Below are 23,388 nucleotides of genomic sequence, written 5' to 3'. Positions count from 1 at the left end.
TATCTTTTTTGGAAGATTTTATATTTAAATATAGTTTAGATTTATATTTGAAATAATATAATATTAGGGTTTATGATTTATATTTCTGTTAGAATATCTAAGATTTGTTTAGAATTTATTATAGGATTAGTTTCTTTTTTTTAAAATATATGATTTGTTTTTATGTAGCTCTATATATAGAGCCATAAGCATAATGAATCAAATAAGAATTTTAGTATTCTTCATATAACCCTATATTAGAGGAGAGTTTTCTCCCTAAATTCATATCTCACCAAATTCCGCAATACAAAAACACAAAAAACCATATCATTTTCTTCATTGGCATTCATTTAATATATCTCTTTAATTGGTATTGTTGTTATTTTTATTTCTCTGTGTTGATCATGCATGATCCATGAAGCTGCTCCTGTTCTAACTGTTTTCGTTAATAATAAGTAGTGGCAAATGTAACTTTCCTCTCCTCTTTTTTGGTTGGAAGCAACATAACTAGCTTGATTTGTATTTGTTGACTCATTAGAAGAGGGGAAAATAAGCTTCCACGTGAATTATTTTTTGACGCAGACACATTGACACCGATAATAACTTTAAAAATAAAAGTAATTTAATTATAATTCAATGTGTTAGTGCCTGATCGGACACCGGTTGTATTGGACACTAGACGTGAACTCGATTTGAAGTGTCGGTTTGAATTCTAAACGGAGAATATGTTGTTTATATTGTAAGTTGTGACGTCTAATGATAGCATACTTCCATGTTAATTTTCAGAAATACCTGATACAATAGAAAGATTTTTACCTCATCTATTTTGGCGGAACATAATGATGAATGACGGAAAATTGAACATTAATGTGCCTCTTATATCTGTGAGGCGCTCTATGTATGTCAACATTTTCAACTAAATCAAAGAGAAAGATGTTACTAGTGAATTCAGCACAAGCACTTCCCTACTACAAATCAGACATGACTCAAGAACAGGTAACATAACCTGTTGTTGCGCCTTTCAATTGGGAGCATATTCCTGGCAGACCTAAATTTGAAAACAACTTTAGGTCCTCAAGTAAATCAAATTCTTTATATGACATTGTGAATAAAGTAGATTATGACAAACAACTAAAAGATGAGAAGTTAAAAAATTTGGAAGAGGGTGATGACGACGATGATTGTTAATAAAGTAGATTATGACCAAGATGATAAGTTAAAAAATTTGGAAGCAGACTTGGGGCATCATTGAGTGCTTTTGTAGATGTGCTTAATTACACTTCCAACAAAAACAATTGAAGAGTTTTGTCAAGGATAAATTGTGAAAATAGTATAAAACAATGTAGCCAACAACATGCCTAATGGTTGAGTCATTTGTGTGAAATTGATGTGTGTTTGTGGGTTCAAGTTCCTGCATATATGGGTGAGTATCGGTGTCATCTGCTAGACCAGCTATTCCAGCACCTACATCTTTGTTGGTTTTCCAGTATGCATTGCACACAAATTTATTGAAGGTACAAATTACCTTTAAGAAAAAATAGGCAATCAAATTAACAGACAAAAATTACAAAAATAGACAAATAATATTGTCAGTATGTATCAAAATTTGAGAGGGGGCTTGGGTTCAAACCCTAGTCATCCCACTTATCCACCTTAAGGGTGGAATTTCTATCCACTAGGCTACTTGACCCAAAAAAAAATATGAGGCAAGTTCTTCTTAAGCATGGTATAGTGGATGGAGTTCTCAAGTTGAGTTTTTGAGCAGCGTCAGCCAACATAAAGTAGAATAACATCACATTTACACAAACAGGGAGTAGTCCTAACTATTTTTCTACAGTCTCAATCAACTATAGAGTAGAGTAGTTATAAATTTCCAAATAAATAAACTATCCACTAACCATAACTTCTTATTTTTCTAGAGTAAGTTCTGTATATCGGTCACAACAGCGAAACCAGTACCATGTTTTGTGATATGAATAGTAGTACAGAAGCAGATATAAAGCAAAGCACAAACAAGTTTGTTTTTAGTTTCATTACTCTTTAATGTAATGTCAACATATGAAATCCAAAACGAATTTAAATTGGCACTTTTCAACACCAAATTTGTGCATTCCTAATTGTCAAAGTTGTGAAAATTGGAGTTATTAGATCTCTCAACAAGTCTAAGGGAACTAGTTCAAGATCTATATATTGCTTTTAGTATCTCAAAGCCTCTTAGTTAAGAGGACACCGATCATGTTAACAAATGTATGTAACCAGTAAGATCAAAGTATAACATAACATTAGAAAATAATGAAATTGGGCATTCTATACACATGTGTTTGTTATCAGTGGGTAGATAACAGGACATATTTCTATATAAATGTGTTTTGTCAGTTATAAGATAACTACTTATGTAATCTTCGTACACTCCTCCTTCCTTGTGACTATACATCAAATCTGAATTTAGCATATAGGTGCCCATAAAATGGATAAGACATTATCTAATTGAACATAAACAGGTTCAATAAATATATATAAATAAACAGGTAGGGTAGATAAGTACTAACTAAATCATTTAAAGATAATTTTCTCCAGTGATAAAGTCATGACCTCCATAATAGCTCATCGTTCAAAGTTCAAATCACCAAATCAAACAGTTGCAGAGTAGAAGCTAATGAAACAACAAGCAGGATAGAGAAACTACAATTTACACAGTCTATATATTATCATCGATAAAATAAAAGTTGACATGTTGCAGAGGCCTTTGGGCATGTGGACAATTTTCTTTCTATTTCAGGATGAATGTTCCAGATTTTCATGGTTTGTAAATTTCTTGCATTCTTCAAAATATATTTTGCTAACATAAGCTCACTTTGTAGTAAGTCAACACTTGGTAAGCTTAAAATGATATGAATACTGCAAGTTCTAAGGTATGATGAAAGGCATTGTGGGACAAATTCTGGTTCAACCCAATTTTGCTGACCATCTTCATTCCCCGCTAGATCATATATCTCCTATTAATAGTACACATAAGATAAAACTAAACATAATGGTTTGTTAAAAGATAAATCAAATAAGGTTCTTAGACTTAACAAACCTGTTTAAGTTCAAGTTTTTGAAGCTTAGGACAGTGTTGGAGCACTAGCAGTACCAATTCCAACCTATCATGGAGCTCCAATTTGGTCAAATTATGAAAGATAGGAATATCATTGCAAGGGCATAGCTGCTGATTCACCTGATTTATGTAGAAAAACACTATCAAATTGGGAAAAATTCCCATTAAAAAAAAAATGCAGATGAATCACATTTTTGCTTTGTTATGTGTCCAAAAGTAGTAAGTTGAGAAAATAGAATTATTGAATGTAATCAAATGGTATTGTATAGATTGAGGTAGCAATGCATACCCCGTGGTCTTTTGTGCATAACATGTAAGTGTCTATACACAAAATCTCCGAATTAGAAAGAGCATTCACAGGAAAACATGAAAACCAACATTGAGTGATATCTGCATTAACCAATTTGGGTAAGCTTAAGCTTTTAAACTCTTGAATGGTAAGAGAATCTTCCTCTTCCTCGCGATAGAAGCATATAGCTTCCGCTTGTAGATACTTAAGAATCGGACATCCGGCCAGAAGCAACATAAAATCTCGAACTTGATGAAATACTATATCCGTCAATTGAAGGACATTGAGTGATGGAAATCCAAATCCAATAGAAGAAAATGAGAAATCCTTCACACGGAATCGAAGCAGGTCGAGACTTACTAGTGTTCTGCAAGTAAGAATACCTATTGGCAATTTAGGTAATTTGTCATCATCACTATCACCAACATCAACGTCACCTACATTGAGATGGAGACGAAGATACTTGAGTCCACCTTTAACAATAAGGTTAATCCATTTGTTGACATTGGGAAACCCTAAATTATAGGCAAGATTAGGGTTATTGTATTCAATCTGGAGGTTGAAACTTTTGATGAAATGAGAGTCAGCGGCGTATCGAGAGAGCAAAACGGAGTACATAAACTGGTTAAAACTGAAATTAGATTCAATGCTATTCACTATGACGATGTCAGCGAAGTCGATACTGTCCACAAAGTGCCATATATGAATCCATCTCTTTGACAGAATGCTTGTGGCAACTGCATCTTTGATGGGAAGAAGAGAGAGTATGCGGCTCAGAATCGAATCCGGTAAACTACTGATTGTATCCACCGCCGGTGCTGCTTTACAATTTCTCGGTTGCTGCATTTCTTCTTCTTGGCACAATTTGGACTGTTACGTAACCCTTCAACAACAATTAAAGCTGTAAATAAGGAGGGTAAATGAATTAGATGCGTTCTCTTTAGGGCGCACGTATCTTTTATAATGCTATGGTGGACCACCTTTAAAAGTGGTCTACCGTGGACAAATGATCTACCGAATATGAATTTTACGAAATTTTGGATTGAAAATTTATATCATATAAATCATCCATAAAATTTTTAAATTTTTTTGAAAATCATTTGATATGTTATTGAGATTCATCAAGATTTACTTTATTTAATAAACCGTTAATTTTGATGTGTCTCAATAACATATCAAATGATATTCAATTTTTCTAAATTTTTCTATGGATGATCTATATGATATAAACTTTCAATCCAACGGTTGAAAAAGGGGAGTAATAATCTGATAGGGGTGATCGTATCCAAACCAATCCAAAAGTAAAATCGCAAATCGAACCAACCCAAACCGAAACCGCAAAAAACTGTATTTAATTTTAACCGCACGGATAATTTCTCTTCTAAACCGCACGGTTTGGTTTGGTTTGCGGTTTTAATTTCAGAAAACCGAACCAAACCAAACTACAATACTTAACTTAGTTCTATCAACTATTTCAATCAACCCAGATTGAGTTCATAAAACAATAGGCCGTCAAAACATAACATTTCACGCGATCCATAACTATATTGTTGGTATTAAAAATAAGTTATTATGTATATGCAATTTCTTAAACAATAAATTAAATTAAAATTTCGTATGTTTATTTTGTAATAAGTTGAAAATATCGTCATATTTTTTATATCGTGACAAACCGCATAAACCGAACCAACTCTAACCGCATTAGTTTGGTTTGGATGACTTTTTAAAAACCAACCGAACCAAACCGAACCGCATGCATTTTTATCTCGCGGTTAGGATGACTTTTATGCTCAAAACCGAACCAAACCGCACCGCGAACACCCCTATGATCTGGAGTTCGACCGTGAGTTTAGTCAAAAATTTAACTCAGGTTCTATCGAACAAAGAGATTCATTGACCACTTAAATCCAATTATTAAATTATTTGTTAACCAAATTTCGTTGATAGAGTTTTTTTTTCTTTGAAGAACTTTAAACATTGACTATTTTCTTTTTTTATCGGGAGCACATCCCTGGTTGACCTAAATTTGAAAACAAGTTTAGGTCCTCTAAATCAAATTCTTTAAGTGACATTGTGAATAAAGTAGATTATGACAAAAAAACTAAAAGATGAGTTTTTTTTTTTACTAAACTAAAAGATGAGAAGTTAAAAATTTGGAAGAGGATGATGACTGATGAGACGATGATTGTGAATAAAGTAGATTATGACCAAGTCACCAAGATGATTAGTTAAAAAATTTAGAAGCAGACTTGGGGCATTATTGAGTGCTTTTGTAGATGTGCTTAATTACACTAGCAACAGCAACAAGAAGAATTGAAGAGTTTTGTCAAGGATAAACTGTGAAATAGTATAAAACAATGTAGCCAACAACCTGCCTAATGGTTGAGTCATTTGTGTGAAATGATGTGTGTTTGCAGGTTCAAATTCCTGCATTTTTGTATTAATTGTAATTAAGACCCAATTTTTAATATTGTTTGAGACATAAAGATAAGAAGAAGAAAAATATTTTGAGTAAAAAAAAAAAAAACAATTATTTATAGAAAAAACTTTGGTAAGTTGGATTGTGCACTCTTTGATTCCACAAATAATGACAAGTTGTGGCACAAGTTGCATCCCAACCAAACTCTTTATGTTGTCCAATATGAATGTTTAGATTAAGCTCAAACCATTGATCTCTAGTAGCAAGAAAGAATTGACTCCAGAATTTTGATTCAATAAGATGTCTCCACACTATCAATGCAAACAGACAATCTCGTAACACATAACGAAGAGTTTCATTTCATTTGTCCGCAATGATCACAAAACGACTCTTCCACGTGCCATTTAGTCAACATGGCATTGGTTGTTAAGAAACATAGCATCCATGGAAAAGTAGAGAGAAAGATTAGAAGACTTGTATTGATGGTAATGAGTAGAAATACAATGATAAGAAAGTTAGGTACAAATGACTAGTGTAAAGCTTATTTATAGGCTAACTAACTAGACTAACTAACTCGTAACTAGAGCAACTAACTATATCTCTAATATTGGTTAATAAATTATTATATAGCGTGTGACATGCAATACACACCCTCTCAGTTGCCTATCTTCCACACCTGCTTCCATTTTCTAGCCACCCCAGTCTCAGTAATACCTCCAATCTTTGAGTAAGCACCAGCCACTATACTGGCCACTTCTCCCCCCTGGCCAGAGCTGTACATTTGTACCTTGATACGCTTGTGGAGGAAGAATTGCTTAAATCCTTTGTAAAAATTCATTCAGTACATACTCAGAAAACTTATTGAAATTGGAGCTACCATTTTTTGTCACAACATGACTAAGTTTCCAGCTTGCACCCAACTCTGGAATTATCTCAATCATATCCACTCAAATATCCAGCATCAGCTTGTCCCACCTTTTATCATACCAGAATCGAATATCCTTCCCATCACCAACAAGGCAACAACTCAAATATGATTATATTTAAACTTTGGCCAGAGCCTGGAGATAGCTTTCCATAGTGCAGAATCAGCAGACCCTGCTACCAGAATCACCTGCTAGGCCAGCCATTCCAGCACCTACCTCTTCTTTGGTTTTCCAGTATACATTCCATTGACCACAAATTTATTGAAGGTACAAATTACAATTAAGAAAAGGCAATCAAATTAACAAACAAAAATTACAAAAATAAAGACAAATAATATTGTCGGTATGTATCATAATATGAAAGAAGCAAGTTGTTCTGAAGCATGGTATAGTGGATGGAGTTCTCAAATTGAGTTTTTGAGCAACGTCAGCAAACATAAAGTAGAATACCATCACATTTACACAAACAGGGAGTAATCCTCACTGTTTTTCTAGCATATGAATCAACTATTTTATTTAGAGAATCAAGAGAGTAGAGTAGTTTTAAATTTTCAAGTAAATAAACTATCCACTAACCATAACTTCTTATTTTCTAGAATAAGTTCTGTATATCGGTCACAACTCACAACATAAAAACCAGTAACACGTTTTGTGATATGAATAGTAGTACAGAAGCAGATATTAAGCAAAGCACAAACAAGTTTGTTTTTAGTTTCACTACTCTTTAATGTAATGTCAACATATGAAATCCAAAATGAATTTAAATTGGCACTTTTCATCACTAAATTTGTGCATTCCTAACTGTTAAAGTTGTGAAAATTGGAGTTATTAGATCTCTCGCCAAGTCTAAGGGAATTAGTTCAAGATCTATATATTGCTTTTAGTATCTCAAAGCCTCTTAGTTACGAGGACACCAATCATGTTATCAAATGTATGTAACCAGTAAGATCAAAATATAGCATAACATTAGAAAATAATGAAATTGGGAACTCTCTCTCTCTCTCTCTATATATATATATGGGTTTGTTATCAGTGGGAAGATAAGAAGACATATTTCTATATAAATGTGTTTTTGCCAGTGAGAAGATAACTACTTATGTGCATCAAATCTGACTTTAACATATAGGTGCCCAACTGCCCATAAAATGGATAAGACTTTATCTAATTGAACCTAAACAGCTCAACAAATATATATAAATAAATAGGTAGGGTAGATAAGTACTAACTAAATCATTTAAAGATAATTTTCCCATCATTTATGCAGGGAGATAAAGTCACGACCTTCATAATTAATAGCTCATAGTTCAAAGTTTAAACCACCAAATCCAACAGTTGCATAGTAGAAGCCAATGAAACAAAAAGCAGGATAGAGAAACTACAATTTACACAGTCCATATGTTATCAATAATATAAAAGTTGACATGTTGCAGAGGCCTTTGGGCACGCAGACAATTTTATCTGCATTTCAGGATAACATCTTAGGTACCCGATTTCCATGATTTGTAAATTTCTTGCATTCTTCAAAATATATTTTGCTAACATAAGCTCACTTTGTAAGCCTAAAAAGTTATGAATACTGCAAGTTCTAAGGTGTGATGAAAGACATTGTGGGACAACTTCTGGTTCCGCCCAATTTTGCTGACCATCTTCTTCATTCCCCGCTGTCTCATATGACTCCTATTAAAAGTACATGTAAAATAAAACTAAACATACAGGTTTGTTTAAAGATAAATTGAATAAGGTTCTTAGACTTAACAAACCTGGTTAAGTTCGAGTTTTTGAAGCTTAGGGAAGTATTGGAGCACTTGTGCTACCAATTCCAACCTATCATGGAGCTCCAATTGGGTTAAATTATGAAATATAGGAATATCATAGTAAGGGCATTGTGGCGGATTCACCTGAATTATATAGAAAGACACACTATCAAATTGGGGCAACATTCCCACACACAAAAAAAAAAAAATGCAGATGAATCACATTTTTGCTTTGTACTTTTACATCCAACTCCATCAATGTATGATATCCAATTGACCCAACATGTCTCTGAAAGTAATAATTTGAGAAAATAGAATTATTGGATGTAATTAAATGGTATTGTATAGATTGATGTAGCAAGGGGTGGTATTCGAAATAAAACGGACCTGTTCTTTTGTGCATAACATGAACGTCTCAACACATAAAAACTCCGTATTAGAAAGAGCTTTCATCGGAAAACATGAACACCAACATTGAGCCATATGTGCATTAATCAATTTGGGTAAGCTTAAGCTTTTAAACTCTTGAATAGTAAGAGGATCTTCCTTGTTATGGAAGTTTATATCTATCGCTAGTAGATCCTCGAGAATGGGACATCCAGCTAGAAGCAACATAAAATCTCGAACTTCATGGAAGCAAATATCTCTCAAATGAAGCACATTGAGCGACGGAAATCCAAATCCAATGGAAGAAAAAGAAAAATCCTTCGCACAGAATTGGCGAAGGTCGAGACTTACAAGTGTTCTACAGTTGAGAATACCTATCGGCAATTTGGGTATTTGGTCATCAGCATTGTCATTCACATAGAGATGGAGACGAAGATACTTGAGTCCAGGTTGAACAATAAGGTTAACCCATTTGTTGACATTGGGAAACCCTAAATTATAGGCAAGATTAGGGTTACCGTATTCAATTACGAGGCAGAAACGGTTGGTGAAATGAGAGCCAGCGGCATATCGAGAGAGCAAAACGGAGTACATAAAGTTGTTAAAATTGCTATTAGATAGAATGCTATTCACTGTGATGATGTCGGAGAAGTCGATACTGTCAACATAGTGCCATAGATGAATCCATCTCTTTGACAGAACACTTGTTGCAACTGCATCTTTGATGGAGAGAAGAGATAGAATGCGACTCAGAATAGCGTCCGGTAAACTGCTGATTTTATCCACTGCCAGTGCTGCTTTGGAATTTCTCGGTTGCTGCATTTCTTCTTCGGCACAATTGGACTGTTATGTAACCTTCAACTAGGGTTCTATGCGCAAAGGTCGATAATACTGTCAACAGAAGAGGGTAAATGGGTAAATGAATTTTTGGCTTAACTCCTGATTGAAGTCGTAAGACTCGTAACCAAAGAGTAAAAACAATGCTTATAAAAAAATAAAAAAATAAAAAGTAAAAAATAAAAACTTTTTTTATAATAATTCAAAGACCAAACTTATGTATAGTTCTATATATACAGTTTGGCTTAACGACATATTTGGTCCCTTACGTTTATTTTAGGTTTCAATTTGGTCCCTTACGTTTAAAAAGTATCAATTTGGTCCCTTACATTTATTTTATGTTTCAAGTTAGTCCTTTCCGTTAGTTTTGTCACTAACACCGTTTGAACAGTACACGTGTCAGCGTGTCCAAGTGCCACGTGTCAGTCCACATATGCAAATTGACTGCCACATGTGACAAAATTGACGGAAAAGACTAACTTGAAACCTAAAATAAACGTAAGGGACCAAATTGATACTTTTTAAACGTAAGGGACCAAATTGAAACCTAAAATAAACTAAGGGACCAAATGTATAGTTAAGCCTATACAGTTTTTACTGTGCTAGATATATGGGGAAATTTTTTTTATCTAAAAACATTTTTTTTCTTGTTTTAATTAAAAAATATAAATAACTATCTTTTTGTGAGAGGAACAGGAAAAACAGCATCTAAAGAAATGCATATAAGTTTTGTCCTAATTCAAATACTTTTGGCTTTCAAGCACGAGAGGCGGTAAATCTTTTAAACAGAGTTTAAACGGTCATACATAATAATGTTGTGTTGTCTAGATCGATGAACGTAGTTTTTCAAAGATTGAGTTTTGCTATTCAAAAATTTCAAATAAAACTTTAAATGTTGGTTCTACCAAAAATAAAAATGCTTCAAAAAAAAAAAACTTTAAATGTTGGGCATTTACCTATTGAAATTTGCAAATAAAAAAAAAATTAAATACATTGATCAATGTCCTTATGTTAAATTTTATCTAATTTCCTGTTATTTTGAAAGAATAAAAAATATTAATGTAAAAAATAAAATAAAATAAAAAATATTACTAACAAGTTTACTACTAACTATTAATAATAATAAAATAAATTTAATTGCTATCAAATTTACTAAATTACCCTAGATATTTCTAAAAAACATTCTAATTTTCGATTAAAAAAATACATATGGCACCATTATTTGTCACTAAAACATAAAAAAGTTGGATAAATAAGTTTTATAAAAAATAACACAATAGTTTTACTTATTTTTAACAATATTTTTTAACAAATTTAAATATTTTATTCTAAAAATAATTTTTCTAGATTAATATAAGGGTTAAATATGTTTTTAGTCCTTACATTTTGCTCTATAGTCAAGAATAGTCCCTACATTTTTTTTATGGTTAAAAACAATCCTACACTTTTTTCCGTTATTAAAATTGGTCCCTACCGTTAATTTTTTTTTTAACAGCATGCAGATGTGGCGCAACTGGCCAATAACATGATGATACATGTCTTTTCCACAAGAGTTATTGTGCACATTTTCCCACGAAATCATCTTTTATTTGTATTTGCATTTCCTAATCTAAGTGTTTACGAATAAATGCAAATACACCAAAAAGATTTGGTGTAAAAGAGTGCACAATAACCTCGTGGAAAAAGATATGTGTCACCATGTTATTGGCCAGTTGCACCACATCCGCATTCTGTTAAAAAAAAATTAACGGCAGGGATCAATTTTGATAACTGAAAAAAGTGTAAGATTTTTTTTAACTATAAAAAAAATGTATGTATTATTTTTGACTATATAACAAAATGTATGGACTAAAAAGATATTCAACCCTTAATATAATGATAAACATAAACATGAAATTAAAGTCGATGAACCCGTGTGAATGCACAGTTGTTTAAACTATATACAAATTATCATAAACGTGACATGATTTAAAATCCGAGATTTTTTATTTACCATTATAAATTTTTGGAAAGAAAACGAACACGTACAATTTCAAGAAGCAAAAGATGATTTATTCCATAACCAAAACTTCCATCATTATATTTGAGCCACAACCAAAGAAATAACTTGGCGGCTTCCAACAATTGATCAAAATTAAAATCAAATTTAAATAATCTTCCGTATTAACCTATTAACCTATAAAGAAACATTGGATAATAACGAAAAACAGTGTCATTACCATTATCCACATTTTGGAACAACCTCTCAGGAAACCAGTTTCCCCCAACCTCACCAAAACCATTATCCAAATGTTGAATGAATATCCCTCCACCAGGTAGAATCCCTACTAGAACCTCACACCACCTCACAATTAATCAACCCATATTTACAACCAACACCAGTTACCTGATGAACCTTAGGCACTTCCTTGCAATATGGATACAAGTCTTACGGATATTAGTGAGTATTTAAACAAGCAACAAGTTGGATACAAGTCTTGTTGCAATGAAAATTACATTTACCACGTCCCAAAAAGAATAGTGAAGATTTAAACAAACGTGACTGACACAAGTTATATCATGCTCCAAACCGTTGGAGTTAACAAACCATCTTAAATATTTGATAAATCCACAAAGTACAACACAAAGATGTGGTGCAGATATGCTCCTAATTTTAACCAATAAATTTATTGAATAGCAGAAATAAATTTAAACCTATTGGTTAAAGTTTTGACTATGTCAATATAAGAAGTGGTGTAACATAAGTATCCCCCACAACAATATCAAGTTTATGGCGTACAAGTGAGATTTATTATTTTACTTATGGCACGACGTAAGTATTCCCACGCATGGTTGTTTTATTTTCTGAAGAAATGAGCTACTGAGCATCAATTCTCCTGAGTCCCAATATCGCAAACATGAAAACTTACATGAAACAATACAAGTGGGCAGTGATCCTGGCAACGGACTCTGCCCTTGAAATTCATTAGACCCCGTTGAAACTTCAACTGCTCCAATTATATATAAATAATAACAAATAATGAAATATGATAGCAATGTACAAAATCTTCAAATCCTGCCTGGCATTGGCATTCCAAGAGAACCCTTAGCAGATCTAAATTAAGAAATAGGACTTGTCTCCAGTCGCACTCAAAGAAGATTGATAGTGAAGGAAACATATGGGTGAGTATCGGCGTCACCTGCTAGGCCAGCCATTCCAGCACCAACATCTTCGTCCGTTTTCCAGTATGCACTGCAAACAAATTTATTGAAGGTACAATGTTATCATGTAAGTCTATCAAATTAAGAGACAAAAATAATAAAAACAAAGACACAGAAATATTGTCTGTATGTATCAAAACATTAGAGGGAAGCAAGATCTGCTGAAGCATGATATAGGGGATGGAGTACTCAAATTGAGTTTTTGAGCAGAGTCAGCAAAATATCACATTTACACAAACAGGGAGTGAATCCCAACTGTTTTTCTAGCATCTCAATCAAATTATTAATCAAGAGAAGAGGAGTTTAAACTTTCAAATAACTATCCACTAACCATAATTTATTTTCTGAAGTTCTGTATATTGGTCACAACAAAGAGACCAGTGCCATGTTTTGTGATTTGAATAAAATAGATGTATACATCAAGCAAAACGCAAACAAATGCAATTTTTTTTTTACTTTCACTACTCTTTAGTGTAATGTAAATCTAATATGAATTTAAATTAGAGTATTCGTCAACACCAGTTTGGAGTTTCAGCCTTTTAAAGAACTGCATGAAGAGGTTTCGTGAAATTCTCAGTTGAAGTATTATCAAATATGGCTATATACTGCAAAAACATGTGAACAACAACACACACACACCCAGAAAAGAAAAAGGTAACGTAGGAGCTTAAATTCACCAGTTGTTGTCCGGCATGTTAATTAGGCTTGGTGGTGTCTAAAAGCAATGAAAATCATATATTATAAATGAGACAACATAGAGATTAATCAGCTACTTGCCTGTTTGAGCTATCACTCAACCCTTCAAGGATTGAACGTACTTTCTTTTCAGCTTTTACAGATGGAGCTAAGACGCATGCCTGCAATTAATGCAAGACCCAATAATGGTCAGGGATAAATAATATTGTTTTTTTTGGGGGGGGGGGGGGGGGTGGGGGGGGGGGGTGATGAGGCTGAACTTCTGTTCTAGAAGTGTATAGTACCAAGAAAGACGGCGGCAATCCATATCTCAGAATGCTTTCAGAAAATAAGCGCACAGCACAAAAGTGCATCCAGGAGCTGAAAACCTTCAGAAAGTATAAAGTACAAGTTGTTAGCGAGAAGAATCGTGGCATTTTAGGATAACAAGGCAGTAAGCGAAGGTGGGAGAAATTTTATGGTTAATAAACACTACTAGATTTTAACAGAGAAGCTAAGTCACTCCATAATGTCAGCCTCAGCTTGAGAGGCTAGTCCAAAAACAAACACATCAAGGTATAAGAAGTCCAGCTTGAAAATAGTCATTTAACTTGGCATACGTTTCCCATAACCACTTTGGTTTTTCTAATGCTATCTGCAAATTCAGCCATGATATATTCTTTGGATATTTCTACAAAATCAAATGAAGTAATGAGCAAGTGAATAATACCTCTCCATAACTAGTATAGCACCATTGCAACAGAGAACCCCTCAAACTTTCCTGATCTTGCACCAATTTATCCAACTCCTGCTTTCGGCCCTCATGTGTTTCTGCGCTGTATTCAAAATCACGAATCTGAATACGAAGACATAAAATTCCATTAAACACCTCGCACCAACTTATGAATTATATTCAATACTGAAACACTCAGCACTGTGTCTCACAAATTCCACTATATAGAATCATAGATATTGCCAACACTAACAGATTGAAGATAATATATGTAAAATTAATAAAAAGAAATACTTACTTGGAAACCTTTTTCCCGTGCACTAGTTCTAAAATTGTCTGCCACACGATTGAAGAGTGTTACAGTATAAAGCGCATATTCGTTATCCTCATACAACTTCTTAGAAGACCTTGGGACCTGAAATATTTAACCTAATTAGAATAAGAATAAGGAATAAAGCAATGAAAAACAAAAGCATACTCAGAATTATTCAAATGTGTGAAAAAAAACAGTATTGGACTGTTTAAATGAATTACAGAGGTTTCTTAATAGTAACCCATTTACAAAAACCACAAGGAAGTAATATTCATATTTTCTAGTGAATATGATATATCTTACCACATAGCTAGTCAATGTTTCGTAGCTTGCGAGCCAATCCTTCTGTGAATACTTGGAAACAACAGCAAGGAGGGTAGTTAAATGTTCTGAACTTACAATGTCCTCGGGTTTTACCAAGTTAGAAAGATCACGAACTGCTAAGCTGAAATAGTAAAGCAGGTCGGTCAGCTAAGAAAAATAGCACACTAAATTTGAAAACTACATAATTTGTAAAACATCCAAACCTTCCAGTTTGCTTTCGGTTTATAGCATTGAGCTGACTTCGGATATTATTATACTCAGAAACACGAACCTGGCATAGAAGACAAATTTTCAAGGCTCAAGTAGAAATATCAATCCACATAATGCAAAATAAGTAGGGACAAGGGATGTTCGTTGTAATATTTGTCAGAAAAAAAATTATCTGAAGGGAAAACAATTTGAGCTTGTAAGACCTTTCTGAAATGTCCGTTCAAAATGATTTTTTCTTGCCACGTGAATAGACATTTTAAAACCCCTCCCTCTCCCCAACCATTTGCAGAAAAGAAAGACATTATGAATAATTAGGGAGGAGGAGGAGGAAAAGAAACCTAGGTGAATAAATAAAAATAATGTGACATGTATTATATAACCCTTATTTCCCAGTACTCAGGGTCAACCAAATGTATCCTCCTGATCAAGTTTTGGAAAAATGCAAAAGCATCTAGTTAACAGTAACAGAACTAAATAAATCCCAACTCCTCAACTCATGAGAGGATGCACTCCCCTTCAATCAATAAAGTGTGTTTTTATATCATTAAGGGTACATTTATTCTTATAATTTCAACTTTTATAGTGGAATTATGTATTTTATTTCTTAACACCTCTAAATCCAGTTAATCCATATACTTAGGATTTTCATTTTTATTTTCAACTCCACCCGTCTCTTTCTAAACGTGTCATTTTGCATAACAATTCCAAGATAGTCTGTCTGTTAGGTATTACTCCCTCCGTACCAAATTATGTCACTTTGAGAAAAAAATTTGTACCAAATTATAAGACACTTTACATTACCAATGAAGCATATAATGCTATTTTTCCTCTTATACCCTTAACTATTTATTACTCTTTCTTTTTTCAATTCTTCAATTTATCTTTCTCATACCATTAATGTAATATGGTCAATAATTTGTGTAATATGGTCAAAATTTCTTTCTTATACCCTAACTCGGAATTTCTCTTTTCCATACAACAATAATTACATTTATTAATTTGTGTAATATGGTCAAAACGACATATATTGTGGTACGGAGGGAGTAACTATCAAATTTCAATATCCCGAGTTTATTGGCATTGAAGATATTGTTTTAAGATAGCAGCATGCTACATCACTATTACATCTGCAGTCTCTCGCATTCATGGCTAAGGTGGATGACCGAAAATTCCTATGTCACTTCAGGAAGTAAAATGAAATTGTTTTAAAAATGAGAGACGGGCTGAAACCAATATCACAGATGAGGATTGAGGACCGCAACAACAGAGAGTAAAATCCATAGGATAAATCAGCCCAGACATTGGGGACAAAAAGAAAATTGCCCGTATCTTCTACATTATTTTCTCAATGACTTCTAGACCATCTCGGACAAACTGAGGTCTCCTAACCATAAGTTACACAAAATAGAAATGTCTGTAACTCTAATAGAGGCCACCAAAGAGCGTGTTACTAGAACGAGAATAATGTCGACCCATCTGTGACTCTGAAGGTAAAGTGGAGAGAGAAAGGTGTGGATTGTCAGGTAGTCTTATCTTATTATTTTTCTCATCCTTGGGAGATAAGCTTATGACTAAAAAACTATCCCTGGACTGGTTGAGCAATAAACAATAGTGGCATCACAGAAAAGGTTACCTGAACATTGAGATATTTACTTTCAATTGAGCCTAAAGCACATGGATCAAAGTAGAAAAACTTGCATATTTTTATCAACCAGAAATAAAGAGTTCATTGATCCAAATTCAATACTCCACTCCCTTGGATTTTAATCATCTAAAGCATAAGGCTAACTTTAGAAGGAAATATTCGATGGAAATCAATAGTTTGTGACAAATGTGGATATATGTTTATCATAATAACTAACAACACCCAAATTTAATATCAATGTTGAGATCCTCCATTTGTTCCTCTAAAGTGAATAAGTAATCTGTGATCCTCTTGGCTTTAGAGAAGCCAAGTCTGTTCCTCTTGAAACTAACTACAAACCCAAAATTAAAAAGAGCAAGGCTCCACAAACTGAGGTATCAACTCTATAGCACTTAATTACAATCTTCCATCATATTGGGAGCACCAGCTAAGATTACAATCTTTCTCATTATTATATATTAGCAGCCCAAAATTATAATAATATAAATTCCTGAACGAATAACAAATGCATATAATTTTTTTATTACTTACTACCTATCACATCTCTGAAATCCTATGAAGCACATACACTCTTCAGATGATTACATTGAACTATGTTGTTTTCTCAAACTATAATCGGTGTCAGACGTGTAAGTGCGTGTGTCATGTCCGGTGTATGTGCTTCATAGCTAAAATCAAACAGATAGATCGAACAAAAACTAAAGAGTGGGAAGAAAATGAAAACCTTGAGATCATCTTCAATCTTAGCCACTTGAGCATGAATGCCATCAACAATCTCCTTCAAAGGCGACATAGTCGGATACTTGGCATCATCCCAAACAAATCTAGATCCAATACAAATAACAAAAATTCAGCCAAAACAAAAAACACAGTATCGATTAATAGATAGATAAATAGATCGAAGGTGAAAACGAGAGAAAACCTAGTCAAGTAGGAATCAACAGGAACTCCATCAACGGTAAGGCCAGCAGTGTTTACGCCTGAAACTCGCTCGAGTTCTTCAATCTGGCGCCTGATCTTGTGAGAAACTCCTTCCACGAAAGCATTAGACTGCATAAAAACATTGATCGATCAAATCGGAAGAGAATTAGACGATTTTGATTGATAATCGGAGATTAATGAAATCGTAAAAATGAAAACGGAAAATAATAACCTTGGTGAGATCATCGCTGAGGGAGAGGAGTGAATCTAGGGTTCCGACGCGGAGATTGGGAATGTTGAACTGTGATGAGAAGAATAAGAAGAAGATCGATGAATTGAATTGAATTGAATTAGAATGATGATAGAGAGTGAAAAATGGTTGGTTAGTTAAAAAGAAAGAAAATTAGTTACTGACTCTGTAAAGAGGAGTATCGAAGGAATGCTTGGAGATGTTTTGCTGCAATTGATTCCATATCGAAGAAGAAGAGTTGTTGTTCTGGACGGGAAGAGACACCACCCAGTACTTGTTTGCCATTTTACCTTTCTCTCTGTTTCTCTCTGAAATGATGATTATTATCACACTACATAATACACCTCAATGCCCCAACTTCGGATAATAGTAGTTTACATGTAACATGTATCACATCACATTTTTTATTTCGTTTTTTCTTTTTCCAACCAAATATCCATTTTCTACAAAAAAAAAATAATATTATATTTTTTTGAAAAATACAAAAAAAAAAATCAAGGAGAAAAAAGGAAAAATAAATAAATTAAGCGAGCAACTCAATTGGCATCCACATGTTACACATGGAATGATATCATTGGAAGCAACACATGCAGCCAATTATTTGCATAAACCAGCTATTTGCATAAACTAGCAATCATAAAACTAGACAATTGTTTTGGAATGCCTTAGAAGGGGTCCACACAAGACACTTGGCGCATATTGATTAGCCACTTTGTTAATAGGTCACACAAGATGTAGTTGAGAGGGGCACACCGTTCATACCTTTGAGAGCATCCTCGTATGAGACATCGTGCTTAGCTAGGCAATAAGGAATTCATTGTACGAGAGAAACAACCAATTTTGACGACGAAGTTGAGAAATCCAACTAATCAACATAGCATAAGGATGAAGTGGGTTGAGCCTCTAACATGATTAAATTAAGAAACTCCAGAGAATCTGACTCGATAATAATATTCTTGTGACCAACATTGTAAGTCATACGAAGGCCATGATGAATGACATATAATTTTGTCAACCAAACAAGTAGTGATACCACGGAAACCAGAAAACCCAATGACCACTCCATTATTATTCATCATAAGACCACCAAAACATGATCTCCCTGGGTTAGATAGAGAGTTGTCATCAACATTGACTTTGATGATACTATCTAAAGAAGGAGGCTAAGTTACGTGTCTGCTAGGTTTGTAAATGTTTTTCTTAGAAAGGATAGAGGAGATGCAACACATCATAGTGAAGAGAAAATATTGCTAAAGGCAATTCCAATTCAACCAATCATTACCATTGAAAACTTTATCATTTCGAGACTTCCATAAGATCCATCAGGCTATAATGAAGATAATACCATTAGGAGTCAGAGCATGATATTTGAACCAAAAAGGGAGATCAAGACAATTGAAGGTAGCATCCTTGTTGAACATTAAAGCATATCCCAAATCACCAGAGAGTCCGGGTTAATCTCTAAAGGTGTGGAGCAACGTTTTGTGACTAGCTCCACATCTTTTGCAAGAAGAGTCTAAAGATAAATGTCTAGAAACCCGAAGAACATTAGTAGGAAGACTATCATGCATAAACAACCAGATAAAGTGCTTAAAGTTTAATATTCTACATTCATTGCCAAGTCTCATGATTAGTTGTACCCGCAAAATGAAAATTATATGAAGTCAACCATCGACACCCACTTTTAGTAGAATAAATACTTGAGGATGAAAGAGGCTAACTCTTGATATCCTAACATGATTCGTCAATGAAGATGCTTTGGATATGGAGTTGAATATTGAGAGGTATCTGAGTTGTAAAGTGAGAAAAATACTAACAACCTTGAGAATAAATATCCTTCAACCGCAAATTAGATTCACTAATGTAGACATAAGGAACAAAATTACAAAGATAATCCTCTTTTATAGCATCAACCATCTTGGTGATAGCCTTCCAAACACAAGATGTACAAACCAGGAGATTAAGAAGCCTCCAAAATAGAAATCTCATTGAGGTACTTTAAGGATAAGAGATTGACCAAAGATTTATTAGGATCGTGGAGCAATTCCCAAACATGTTTTCCAAGAATAGAACTGTTTAAAGCTCGAGCAGTTCGAATATCGAGGGCTCCTCTAGACTTTGGTTGAGCAACGGTCTTCCAATTCACCCAATGACAGTGCTTCCTTCCCCAAATGAATTGTGTCATAGAAGCATCAATTTTATCGCACATCCCTCGAAGGATCCACATATTGAAAAGAGCAGATACAACTGATTGAGCCAAAGTAACCCTTTCTGCACGATTGAGAAGATTAGTCTTCCAACCATCCAACGTGTTATTGATGTGATCCACAATAAAAGCAAAATATAAAAAAAGATAGCCTAAATCTTATGAGAGGGCTAAATATTAAAAAAATAAATTAAAATAAACTCTTATGAATTTTGTCTTGACAATTTTTGTTGTTGACAAAGTTATTTGAGTAGTTACTAGAGAATGAAATTGAAAACATCAAAACAAGAAGAATAAATTTATTTATCAAGTAATAATTTTTTGTCTTTTTTATTTTTACTAATTTTTCACAAATTGACTTGTTTGGGCTGGGGCATCAAAATCTACTTTATCAGAGTAGTTAAATATTATTTCCTATAAAAATACACTATCATAATAAAAAGATTAGATAATTTTTTAAAAATGGGATAGTCAGACTACACCAAAGTGACACTACTTTCGTCATAACAAAAAAGAAAACCAAAGTGACACTACTCCCCACCCCTCCCCCCACCCCCCCACCCATGTAAAAGAACCGAGTTCAATTTCGGACTAGTCAATTAAAAAGTAGTCCAACATTGTGGGAAAAATAACATAGGGTTCGTTTGGCCTAGTTTTTTTTTAGCTTATGCAATATAAATTAAGTTTTATATTATTTTATAAGTTCACACTAGTGAAAATTGTAATTTTATAAGCTATTTTATCATAAACTACCTTGACAAACTTATAATAATATATAAAAATTGCATAAGTTGTGTGCATAAGCTCTAAATAAGAGGAAATAAAGTCGGGCCAAACGATACCATAGTATCATTTCGTCAAAAAGCGTGTCAGATTGTCTCTTTACTTTGCGGCGCCCATGACCATCAGTAAGTGTTCAAAAGGCGTGTCAGACTACGTCTTTACTTTGTGGCGGTCCAGGCCGCCGGTAAGTGTTACCAGCGAACATTTTTGCGACCGATCATGGCCGTCGGTAAATTCGTCACATTTTTAACTTTGTGGCCTTTTTCCTACTTTGCGGGGCCAAAAGCGGTCAGAAAATGGGGATTTTCTTGTAGTGTGTGGCTAAGATGATAAAAAAAATCACGGGATTAGATATGAGTGTTGTTGAGATGGTAAAAAATTGAGGAATATTTTTGTATCAAGTAGTTTAGTCGCTCCTTCAATAATATGTAACTACGTATCAATCGAGTTATATTTCAGAGATAAAAATTGAAGATTTTTTTTTGTTATCATGATATTTATATAAAAAATTTCAGTACTGTTAGCAATGATTAATCTTTGAGGGATATTTAAATTCACAAACACTCATTTTTTTCACTAAAACAAAATAAGTGTTTATTGTAAGTAAAACAACACAATTTTTGACATAAATTTTAGAAGATCAAAGATAAAAGCACCCTAATCACAAAATATAAAGAAATGAGACATTTGACCATTAAGTTTGATATATATTATAAAAAAAAAAAGAGTTTAATCACTTGACGAAGTTGGAAATAAAAATTTGTGGTTGAATGTTTAATTATAAATAAGATGTAGGAAGATCTAATTGAGAATTAGGTACAACTTAGTCCCCCTATTGACGATTATAATCTGTACGAAGTTGCAACTTGATTACACCTATGCTTGGTAACAATCACAAAATATAGAGAAAGGAGACATTTTTTACCATTAGCTTTGATATATGAAAGAAAAATAGTTTGTGTATGAGTTTTGCGACTTGACTGAGATGGAAACAAAGATTTGTGATTGAACGTTTAATTCTAGATAAGATGTAGGGAGATCTAATTGAGAAATATGGACAACTTAGTCCCCCATTGACGATTATAATTTGTATGAAGTTGCAATTTGATTACGCTTATGTTTAGCATCATGGTGGATTTGTCAAAACCACAGTGGGATCATCGTGATTCTAACCTATCCATTGTGATATAAAACATACATTACATTAGTGAATTATATTGATAACTACTGTCATAATAATAGAGATCTTAAAGACAAATCAATGAATCATATCCATAAAGGTGATAATTAAGGTATTGAAATAAATGCAGATACAAAATTATTTTCAAGAGAGAAAGAAAAGAAGAAGAAAAAAACAAAAAGAGGAGAAAACAAAACAAACACTAGTCCTTAACAAACATCACGCCCCCAACATCAACATTGAGTAAGCTAGACATGTCAGAAGGTGGAGCTTCAAATATCACGAGAGAAGACTTTGACGAAGTTCCCAACTTGACCAAGAACTTAGGAGATGTATTTCCCTCCCGAAGAGTGTGATCAATCGACACATTCCAAGCACTACCTATGAGCAGTGGCGGCTTGCACACATGTGCGAGGTGTGCGACGGCATCGGGCCTCAAAATTTTGAGGGTCCCAACTCAAAATTTGAGGTCTTATAATATTACTTATATATTATTTTTACCTGTAAAATATCAGATGTATATTAATAGATTAATTTTTAGGCCCTAAACTAATAGTTATGTATTGTTAATGTTCATGTAATATCATATGAGTATCAATGGATTAGTTATCTTTACTCGTAAATATAGTTTTAATCCATTTTAATCTTTACATAAAATTAAACCTTAGATTAGGAGGTTCCTTTTTGACATTATATACAAAAATAATTATTTTGTATTTCTTATCCCATTTGATTTAATGCAATTGGTTTAATATTGATAATCTATATGTTTACAAGAATAAAAATGATTTTTTTATATTATACGCAATTTAAATCGACGGTTTTTTTTTAAAATTAAACTTTTTTATACTAAGGACCACTTTTATATTTTGCACAGAGCCTCCTAAAATCCGGAGACACCCCTGCCTATGAGTTGCCGAATTTTATGAATCTCATTTGCAAAAGTATGATACGGCGAGACAATTTGAACATAAAAAAAAAAAAAAAACTAACATTTTTTTTTTATATGGAAAAACTAACATATTTGACAATGTATATTTTTGTCTCTATCTCTTTCGTACTTTGTTTTTTTTAACACTTATACATATTTTAAAATTACGCACACAAAAAAAAAAATTCAATTTACCTCAAAAAACAAATTTGACGATAAAATTTTATTGTCCAAACATCATTTTTCTTATCGAATACTCCCTCCGTCCCTAATTATGGGAACCTTTTCAAAAGAAAATTGTCTTTAAATATAAAAAGATTTAGCAGCG

General features: G+C 33.3%; 3 protein-coding genes across 3 annotated transcripts; all 3 read right to left on the bottom strand.

Annotated features, from left to right (window-relative positions):
* Nucleotides 1-2,508: 2,508 nt before the first annotated feature.
* On the bottom strand, nt 2,509-4,296 carry LOC123888144 (FBD-associated F-box protein At5g56370-like). The gene is made up of 3 exons (XM_045937108.1): nt 3,366-4,296; nt 3,059-3,196; nt 2,509-2,975 (listed from the first exon to the last, which is right to left on the bottom strand). The coding sequence occupies exons 1-3, from the start codon at nt 4,209-4,211 to the stop codon at nt 2,688-2,690; spliced, it is 1,272 nt and encodes a 423-aa protein (XP_045793064.1). The 5' UTR covers nt 4,212-4,296; the 3' UTR covers nt 2,509-2,687.
* Nucleotides 4,297-6,237: 1,941 nt separating this feature from the next.
* LOC123888143 (FBD-associated F-box protein At5g56370-like) lies at nt 6,238-9,785 on the bottom strand. Its single transcript, XM_045937107.1, has 3 exons — nt 8,852-9,785; nt 8,471-8,608; nt 6,238-8,387 (listed from the first exon to the last, which is right to left on the bottom strand). Exons 1-3 carry the CDS (start codon nt 9,671-9,673, stop codon nt 8,112-8,114), a joined length of 1,236 nt encoding a protein of 411 aa, XP_045793063.1. The 5' UTR covers nt 9,674-9,785; the 3' UTR covers nt 6,238-8,111.
* Nucleotides 9,786-12,330: 2,545 nt separating this feature from the next.
* LOC123888142 (V-type proton ATPase subunit C) lies at nt 12,331-18,331 on the bottom strand. Its single transcript, XM_045937106.1, has 11 exons — nt 18,126-18,331; nt 17,943-18,011; nt 17,712-17,839; nt 17,514-17,613; nt 15,138-15,205; nt 14,914-15,055; nt 14,596-14,712; nt 14,295-14,420; nt 13,870-13,953; nt 13,667-13,746; nt 12,331-12,920 (listed from the first exon to the last, which is right to left on the bottom strand). The coding sequence occupies exons 1-11, from the start codon at nt 18,243-18,245 to the stop codon at nt 12,818-12,820; spliced, it is 1,137 nt and encodes a 378-aa protein (XP_045793062.1). The 5' UTR covers nt 18,246-18,331; the 3' UTR covers nt 12,331-12,817.
* Nucleotides 18,332-23,388: the final 5,057 nt, after the last annotated feature.

The sequence above is a fragment of the Trifolium pratense genome, linkage group LG6 (assembly GCF_020283565.1).
Source record: "Trifolium pratense cultivar HEN17-A07 linkage group LG6, ARS_RC_1.1, whole genome shotgun sequence".
NCBI lineage: Eukaryota > Viridiplantae > Streptophyta > Magnoliopsida > Fabales > Fabaceae > Trifolium > Trifolium pratense.
This window is presented reverse-complemented; position numbering and strand designations above follow the sequence as displayed.

What these genes read in the sequence shown, in the direction of transcription:
- LOC123888142 (XM_045937106.1), bottom strand. Translation starts at nt 18,245, where the DNA reads ATGGCAAACAAGTACTGGGTGGTGTCTCTTCCCGTCCAGAACAACAAC. An exon ending in GTTGATTCCTACTTGACTAG is followed by an intron (nt 17,614 to 17,711) that starts GTTTTCTCTCGT and finishes TATTGGATCTAG; the next exon opens with ATTTGTTTGGGATGATGCCA. An exon ending in GCTATACTAGTTATGGAGAG is followed by an intron (nt 13,954 to 14,294) that starts GTATTATTCACT and finishes TACTTTCTGAAG; the next exon opens with GTTTTCAGCTCCTGGATGCA.
- LOC123888143 (XM_045937107.1), bottom strand. Translation starts at nt 9,673, where the DNA reads ATGCAGCAACCGAGAAATTCCAAAGCAGCACTGGCAGTGGATAAAATC. An exon ending in TGTTATGCACAAAAGAACAG is followed by an intron (nt 8,609 to 8,851) that starts GTCCGTTTTATT and finishes TATATAATTCAG; the next exon opens with GTGAATCCGCCACAATGCCC. An exon ending in AAAAACTCGAACTTAACCAG is followed by an intron (nt 8,388 to 8,470) that starts GTTTGTTAAGTC and finishes TACTTTTAATAG; the next exon opens with GAGTCATATGAGACAGCGGG.
- LOC123888144 (XM_045937108.1), bottom strand. Translation starts at nt 4,211, where the DNA reads ATGCAGCAACCGAGAAATTGTAAAGCAGCACCGGCGGTGGATACAATC. An exon ending in TATGCACAAAAGACCACGGG is followed by an intron (nt 3,197 to 3,365) that starts GTATGCATTGCT and finishes TACATAAATCAG; the next exon opens with GTGAATCAGCAGCTATGCCC. An exon ending in AAAAACTTGAACTTAAACAG is followed by an intron (nt 2,976 to 3,058) that starts GTTTGTTAAGTC and finishes TACTATTAATAG; the next exon opens with GAGATATATGATCTAGCGGG.